Source organism: Orycteropus afer, unplaced genomic scaffold, assembly GCF_000298275.1.
Source record: "Orycteropus afer afer isolate SDZICR_OR568_19922 unplaced genomic scaffold, OryAfe1.0 scaffold00201, whole genome shotgun sequence".
Taxonomy (NCBI): domain Eukaryota; kingdom Metazoa; phylum Chordata; class Mammalia; order Tubulidentata; family Orycteropodidae; genus Orycteropus; species Orycteropus afer.
Window position 1 is genome coordinate 1,364,590 of NW_006921788.1, and position 8,936 is coordinate 1,373,525.

Below are 8,936 nucleotides of genomic sequence, written 5' to 3' on the forward strand. Positions count from 1 at the left end.
TATAATTCTTACCAATAATGAAAACCAGAAACAATTCAGGGCATAAGAATTCTGCAAAGAAATTTCTCCTGTGATTTGCCAGATGAAATTAGAGGAAGCAATTAAAGGTAATGTGACACTTTTAATGTGTCTACTACTGAGCTACATTTAAACTTACATTTTGAAAGATAAAAATTCTACTTATTAAAATTATAAAAATATAACATTATTAAGGTATGACTCATGCAAAGTGTCATGTTTCTGAACTAGTATAAATGGAGAAAGATGGAATCTAACAAGTATTAAATGTGTAATTCACTTCTTAAAAAAAAAAATTACAAGTGATTCAGCCTTAGCTTAATTTTTAAGATTATGAAAGCCTATATGCAAAATAATCTCAATAGACCTCAAACAAATCGTCAATAAGTTTGTTTCTACTGAAAATGACTCCTAAAGAACAATACAGAGAACACATAACACCAAAATATTTAACCACCACATTCTTCAAGAGTTAAGGAAAGAGACATACAAAATACAGTATATTGAATGCTTCGTATAACCTCTTACACCTGTGGTCCTTAATCTCTTCCCGGCATAATGAGCATAGAGCACAACATTGTACACAAAATTTCACAAGTTCACAGTCCTCTGGAAGCCTATTCATGGACTCCATTTTCAAAAGTAGTAACAAATTCTGGAAGTAGACATTTCTTCATGTAAATCCTAGAAACACCATCTTTTCATAATCTTCAACTTATTCTGTAAGCAATCAATGTTACCAGTTAAAAACTACCTAGAATATTGAGTAAAATAACTCTTTATTAAACATTTTTGTACTGTTGCTTCCTACTTTTTAAGAATAAAAAAGGAATTTTCATAAAACCAAATCTATACTGAAGTCATTTTCCTTTGTGTGAAGAAATACAAATAAAATGTGCATTAATTTTAGAAGCACAGGATTTCACTGCAGGAATTTTAAATATTTCAAGAGCATAATAACTTCTAAACACACTAAGATCATGTAGCTAGTTCAATATTCTTGGGAATTAGCCTGTCTATGGCTTAGGATCTGTTTCCAGGCTTGTTTCTTGAGCATCTTCTACCTCTGAGAGTTTTTCATCATCTGAAATTGAGATACATAAAACCTTAGTCAAATTTGCTTTAATTTTGGGCCTAGTGAATACATGAAAACATTTTTATCCTTTACTAGACAATACATTTAAATCAACGATAGCAAAATGGCAGTCTGTGACTGCAATTGGCTGTTTAAGTGTTTGGCTTGAAAAGTGCTATTTGGGTGGTGATTGTTTATTAGTTGAGCCAAAATTTTAAATTTGTGTGAGATTTCACAGAAAAAAGTATAGAAGTTAGGCTTTTCTTGAAAACAACCAGAAGATCGGGTAATTCAAATGCTATATGGCTAAGTCAATACAAAGAGTGAGTTTGCTGTAGTACACACCACTCACAATGTATGTAATTGCTCATATGCACTGAGTACTTCACTCACTTATCATTGTCTATCTAGGACCTGAAGCTTTATGTTATAGCAATGAACTGTAACAAACCCAGAAAAATTTCAAATTTATGCTCATTGAATATTTCTCAATTTAAACTACTATGTGCATATTTAAGTTGTACATGACTATAAATTAAAACTTTTTTGAATATCCTCAGAAAGCTTAATAATGGAAGTACTTCTAACATCATCAAGCTACACTACTATTCAGAAACTGAAGGTGTACAATTGGATGTAAATTCCTAAAAGGCATATCCCTGAATCGTTCAAAAATCACAAGCATTTGTTTTGAGACTATCTCTACTTACTTTCCAGTGTTTGCTGAAGTTCATGGATGGTGCTAAGAAGAACGTGAAATTGTTTGCGCCTCAATTCCAGCTATGTTAAAGAGAAAAAAAAATTAATGCAAATTGATCTAAATTGACATATATAATCTAAATAAAATCACAAAGGCTAACATATGTACAATACCTTGTCTTCAACACTTTCTTTAATATGTGAAAGATGCTCTAATTCTTTTCCCAGAGCTTCTAGTTCCCTGAAAAACATGAAAGTGTATATTTTGCTAACTGGGGGAACAGAATTCACAATTAACATCTAACTTTTAGGTTACTAACTAGTACTTTAAAAATGTAAAAAGAATAAGGGGTTACACCACTCCATCATGGGTGCTTATAGAATTGAGGATTTCCTTTTAACTTCTAGATATTTTAATACTGAGAACATTTTTTAGATAAATCTTTTAAGTATAGGAAAACACAGATAATGAAATAATATACACCATGAATTGATAACTTTTAAAACTTCATCATATTTACTTCATCTTTTTCTCAGTAAAAGAAATAAAATACTGCCATTAATTTAGAAATAATTTTAAATTCATTATTTCTTTTTTCTTAATTTTGTTTTTGAGATTTGTGTTTAAAAATGTATATCTAGTTTATTCTTTTAAACTATTTAGTATTCTACCTTATGAATATACCATATTGTATATCATATGCATTTATTTAGATCTACTGGTAGTAAAGGACAAAGAAGAAAGAACAAAACATCTAATTAAGCAAAATTAGAATATGTAGTATTGAAGCTATGACTGCTCCTTTTGAGACATATTATGTGTTGCCATAAAAAAAGGAATGCATAGGTTAGCACTTGAGCATTTAAGTATAAAGATTAGTTCATTTCAAAGTAAAGCTCTATACTTACTTTAATGTCTCATGCCTATCTGGGTGATGCTGGATTACTTTTGCTAAAGCATCATATTCTGAAAGACATAAAAATATTTACCAAACTATTTGAATCTGGATTAACAAAATAAAATCTGTAATATCATACATTTTTTCCTAATCATTTTCCTAGTAAAGAAATTAAAGGACTGAAGGATGGAAAGGGTATTTCCAATTTCACTTGATTCAACAACTGGAATAATACATGATATCAAAAGTATTCCAAACAGGGCTTTCAGCTCCCACTCCCATTTTTCCATTTAAATATCCCTGGGCAGAATATAAGGAGTCAACATAGGCAGGGAAGTGATCTTAAGTCATTATTGATCATCTAGTGGACTGATTCTGAAAAGGATCTTACCCTTATTTGTCCAGCAAAACTGATCAGTGAGGTAAATACATCCTACCATTAATTTCAGACCTTAGACAAATGTAAACTGCATTTCTCCTCATTTTAAGGTACAGATTTTAGAAACTTAAGGAATAACTTAAAATTCAGGAACCTTGTTTCTGCTCCACTGAATCCTCTACGATAAGTCATATAACTCTTCTAACCTTTCTTATGGAATGATGAATGATAGTATTCCTTAACAATTTCCTTAACTAGAAAAAACACTGTATGCAAAACATTTTTAAATGATCTAGGAATTAGTCTTAATTATTAAGTATGTTCTTATCTTGCTGTATATTGGCCACTGAAACTTGAGCACATGTGTTTTATAATAAATTCAAAAACAAATTAAAAAAAACTGAATTCATTAAAAGGTAAAGTTCATGGTTGGAACTCAGAATATTAATAAAAGGGCGATTCTTTTAATAAAAACAACTGTAGAGTATAAAATAAGGAGCTCTGGTGGTACAGTGCCTAAGATATTTGACTGCAAACCAGATATTGGTGGTTCAAACCCATCAGCCATTCCGTGGAAGGAAGACTGGGCAATCTACTTCTGTAAAGATTTACTATCTCAGAAACCCAAAGGGGGTCATTATGAGTCAGAATCAACTCAATGGCAGTGAGTTTGATTTGGTTAGATTATAAAATAATACCTAGTCATTGTAAAAAAAAAAGAAAAAAATAAAAGAACTTAAGCCATTAAAGTTAACAACCCTAAAACAGCCATTAACATTTTCTATTTCCTTCCAGTTTTCATATATACATTGTAATTGCAGTTATACATTATATAAGTTTCTAGTTTTTTTTTTTTAATTTATATTATATAAGGAGTAATGGCCCATTGACAAATTTTCTTCTATTATTTTGAAAAATTATTTTGGACTGCATAAGGACATGCCTTAATTTAACAACAAAGACAAACAAGACACAAACTTTAATCTCCTTTTGTAGGATATTTATGCAGCTTCTAAATGTTTACTTGCAATTGCTTTGTACTTAATAAAAACTCAGTAGATTTAAATTCTCTTTTTTTTTAAGTAGTTCTACTTTAAAAAAAAAAAATTCCTTGTCATTGAATTGTACATGTATGTTCTGTGTATATTTTCAACAAGAAAAATAAAATAAATTATCTACAAAAAATTCTAAATATAATTTAGTTTTGAAAATTGCCTTTGCTGATTAATCATAACATTACTTAGGTAAAGGAGTCTGGAGATAGTAAAATATTAATACTTGAGTATTAGATAATCAATAAAATCCAGCAAAGCTTTCTTCAGCATAGCGTTCCTTCTCCTCAATTTTAAAAAATAATATAGTATTAAAGAATTAAGTTTGGCTCCTACTTTTTTTTCTTTTTTAATATTTCTGGTTGATTCTAGCTAAAGATTTTACCTTAAAATATTAAAAACTGAATGAAAATACTAGTCAGTAATAAAGTATTTGCACACTAAATCCCTCAAAACCCTTACCTTGGCGATTTTTTCGTATTCGTTTTGCTTGAAGAATTTGCTTTTTGCACTCAGCAATTTTTTCATGTGCTCCAGCAATGCTACATTCTAATAAAAAATGTTTTTTTTAAGCTAGTATAATAACATGTATAATCTCTATTTTTAATCTTAAAATGTTTTTAAATTAAAGCTCCATTGCTAACAAAATATATGCTAGCATTTTAAAAACAGCTCTGACCCAAAGTATTGTATAATATTGGAATACATTTTTGTACTTAATATTTACTGTATTGTTTGTATTAATATTGTTATTGTGGTTTTAATTTCCACCAACCAAAGAAAAATGTTAGCTGATATTGTTTCCTTTAGACCATAAAAATTAAAATCGTACATAGGAATAAACTCAAACATTAATCATTTTAAGTTGCTTTACCTATTTCTTTGTAAATTTTTTCATAATTTTCCATTTCTCTGAGATTCATATCGTACACCAGCAGGGTTTTGCCCATTGAAAATTCACATTGTGACAGTGTGCTCAGCATACGTTGGTACTGGCTATAGCTAATGAAAAAAGAGAAGGAAACAGAAAGGTATTTGTAGATTGCCAAAATTAAACTAACTATAAAGCAGGGAGATTGCTAATTAGTTGATACCAAGCTCTGAGAGAATCTAGAATATCTATCCCTATGTTTTCTTTTTCCAAATGTGGTTTACTTGACTTTATAAACTGGTTTAGTCACAAATGCAAAAATATACTGACAAAAAATTGTTCTTGTCAATATAGGCTTTATTCAAATAACCACTTACTTGAATTGTTTAGAACACTTAAAAAAGTATTTTGATGGTATCTTAATCTTCAAAATTCTGTTCTCACAATTTTTTCACTCTATACAGTTATCTATGTAGAAAGCTAGTTCAAATGAGAAATTTTTAAGTTAAAGAAATTTTAAGAACATATATTTAACTTTGTAGCAGTTCTTTATTAGCTTATTAACAAAAATGAATATTCAATTTAGTTACTTTTATCTTACTAAGTTCTTATTAGATCTGCCAAAAGGGTCTTGAATTTGATCTTCATTTCTTTTTACGTTGGAATGTTTTAATCAACGTAAGACAGTCCTCTGAAAGGGAAAAAAAAAATGGCCAGAAAACTATTAGACATTTAGGGTGAGTGAAAATTTGAAATATTAAGAGGACCTTAATTTATGTTCTAGGGAGCTCTGGTAGCATAGTGGCTAACGCACTTGACTGCTAACCAGAAGGCTGGCGGTTCAAACCCACCAGCCACTCCTTGGAAGGAAGGTTGGGCAATCCTACTTCCGTAGTGATACTGCCTCGGAAACCCAAGGAGGGGTCGCTATGAGTCGGGCCGACTCGACGGCACATAACAACAACAACAACAATTTATGTTCTAAAATCACATCAGGGCATTGGTACAGAAACAACAGTGAAATGAAATACCCCTCTTCCTGGGATCCAGAGTTGCACCATTTAATGAAACTCTTCACTAGCAGATTAATTCTTCGATCATCTCCAGCCCCATCTCCATCAATTAGGAGACGCTTTCGTATGACTTCATCTGGTGGAAGGAAGATCAATGCGAGTTAAAATCACCATCTGGCTCTTGTCACTTTCAGGGACAAGAAGCCAGTAGCCCTTCTCATACATTCCTTTACAAGAAAGTTATTGAGTGTCTATCTGTTGTGTGTCGGGCACTGTTTAGGGGACTAGAGCAGTGAAGACCCTGTCCTTACAGAGCTGGCATTCTACTGGCTTGTTGAATGGAAATAATTTTCAGGTACCACTGATGAAATAACCCAATAATTCTTGCAGAACCTTTTTTTCAAAAGCCTGTCCAGACAGAAGGAAAGTCTTGAGTATTCATGTCTCTGGCTACTGTAAAAAGAGGCACTGGTGAAAGAAATAGAGAAAGGAAGATTTAAAAGATGTAGTGGCGGGCTAGAGAGCGAGACTGGAAGGTAGACCAGAGAAAAATGAATGGCTTTATTAAATAAAAAGGTAATGCAGTTATCATATCTGTACATTTCTTTCCTCATGATGACTTTTCTTTTTAAATCTGGTCTCACTTTTGTTTCAAGGAAAATAAAAGGGAAGGAAGAAGAGGAATGGAAAGCAGTGCAGATGGTAACAGTGAGTAGTAACAAACACAGCCCCCAACCTGTCTGCTCTGCAGCCCTGAGCGAGCACTCTGGCCTGGCCAACACAATGCTGGGTCATAACAAGAGAAAGGCAAAGTGAAACCACAATGAAATATTTTTCATCTATCAGAATGGCAAAGATCAAAAGACTTGATAATAAAAGTATTGGCAATGGAGTTGGGAAACTGCATTACACACTAATGGAAAATAAAACGGGTTCAACTCTTTGTAGGTCAGCTGATATTAACAAAATTTAAAATGCATATACCTCTCTGACCCCATAATACCAGTTCTAGGAATTTCTCCTATAGCTCTATACGCACCCATGCACAAAGGCAGACAGAAAGAGATGTTCTTCACAGTGCCCTCTGTCGAGAGAGATTGCAAACCTTAACACTCACAAGTAGAATATGGTTAAATTGTGAAACATTTATAGAATGTGATATTATGCAGCCAAAAGAATAATGTGGATGCATATATTGATCACCCCCCACCCACCAAAAAAAAAAAAAAAGAAACCCCTCCATAGAATGTTAAGTAAAATAAAAACAAACAGATGTGGAGAAGCACATACAGTATGTTGCCATTTATGCAGAAATGAGGGAGGTTTTATGTTTGTATGGGGGTGTGTGTGTGCACACATGCACATATATATGTGTTTGCATATTTAGAGAAAGATACACAAGATTGATTGTGGTGAGAGGGACTGCAGAAAGACGTGGAGAAAAGACATAATTTTCCTATATACCATTTGTAGAGTTTGTTTATTTGTTTACCACCATATGCCTGCATTGTTTTTTGTGTTTTTTAAAATAAATTTTAAAGTGTGAATAATTCCTGGAGAGCCTGCATGATGAATCAACATCAAAATCTTTAAACAATAGTTCCTGTGTGTAGGCAGAAATATTTTTGAGCGCAGGTGCAACGGAGATAAATTTTGGAAGGCAGATGACTCCAGTTTTAAAATACATTCTCTGACAACATCATATAAACATTTTTAGAATTGGGTTTGGTTCTCAAAGTCATGGCTCCGACAGACTGCCCAAGCTACATATTCATCAGGTGTTTTAATTTTACTTTTTAAGATACAAACTAAAGCTTTCAGATTTTAACCACCAACAATGCTACTTAAGGTGACTGAGACAAATAAAGTATAGTCTCGAAGAGATTAAAATGCAGGAAGTGAATATTATTTTACCACAGACATATTTTTACTTTTTTAAAATAAAACTACATATCCAGTGGGCAAGGTAATCTGGTGGCACTGATACTGTTCAACATTCCTTTGCTGGCCTTATTTCTGCCTTTCTCAAGGCCCCAAGAAACCCTATCTTCTTCCTTCTCACCAGATGCCTGCAATTCCTTTACTGTGAGGACCAGAGGTCCAAAGTAAATGCATTCACAGGATAGACAGGTAACATCTGAGGGAAACAGGAGTGAGTGCCCTGCCTGAGAAGGAAGCTATTGCCAGATAGGATTTTTTAAGAGCTTCTTGAAGTTTAGCAACTAACTAAAAATGTTTGAAACCCATTTGCCATCATTCCAGCTATACATTTAAACTTGCTCACTTCTATATATGTATGCAATACTTTAATTACAAAAGTTTTTAAGAAATGTTTAAAACACTGTACAGACCAAAGAAACCAAATATACAGGTTGGTCTTCTCTTCTCTACATGGGAAAAGGTTCATGAGGCCAGTCCTTGTTCCTTTCTGCTTCTTCCCCATTGTCTCATGCTATGTCTTATATATTTCAGATATTCAAAAAACAGTTTTAAATTGGGTTTGGTGGTGCCTGCATGGGATCATCTGCCCACTAAAGAGCTTTGTCTTAATAAAACACTAACAAGGTCTAGCAGATAACGATCCACAGCAGAGATTCTTTACTTGTACAAAAGACAAGGATATTTGATCAATGAGCAGATGGGTTCACAAAGTATACAGAGTAAGTTCTGAGAATATGAAATAAAGACTCAATCTCTTTCACTCTATTTGGAGAAATAACACATACTCATAAAGGAGGCCATGGTGGTTAAATGACTGACAACAGACACACAGTAGAGAAGATGGTTGTTATTGTTATGTGCTGTCAAGTCAGACCCAAGTCATAGTGACCCCTCCTTGGGTTTCTGAGACGGTATCACTACAGAAGTAGATTGCCCAACCTTCCTTCTGAGGAGTGGCTGGTGGGTTTGAACCACCAGCCTTCTGGTTA

At 32.8% G+C, this 8,936-nt stretch overlaps 1 protein-coding gene across 1 annotated transcript; it reads right to left on the reverse strand.

Annotated features, from left to right (window-relative positions):
* Positions 1-1,034: 1,034 nt before the first annotated feature.
* Positions 1,035-6,231, reverse strand: THOC7 (THO complex 7). Its single transcript, XM_007948073.2, is given in 8 exon segments — positions 1,035-1,102; positions 1,804-1,873; positions 1,967-2,033; positions 2,702-2,759; positions 4,585-4,671; positions 4,997-5,124; positions 6,025-6,146; positions 6,148-6,231. Coding segments are annotated over 8 exon segments (684 nt in total).
* Positions 6,232-8,936: the final 2,705 nt, after the last annotated feature.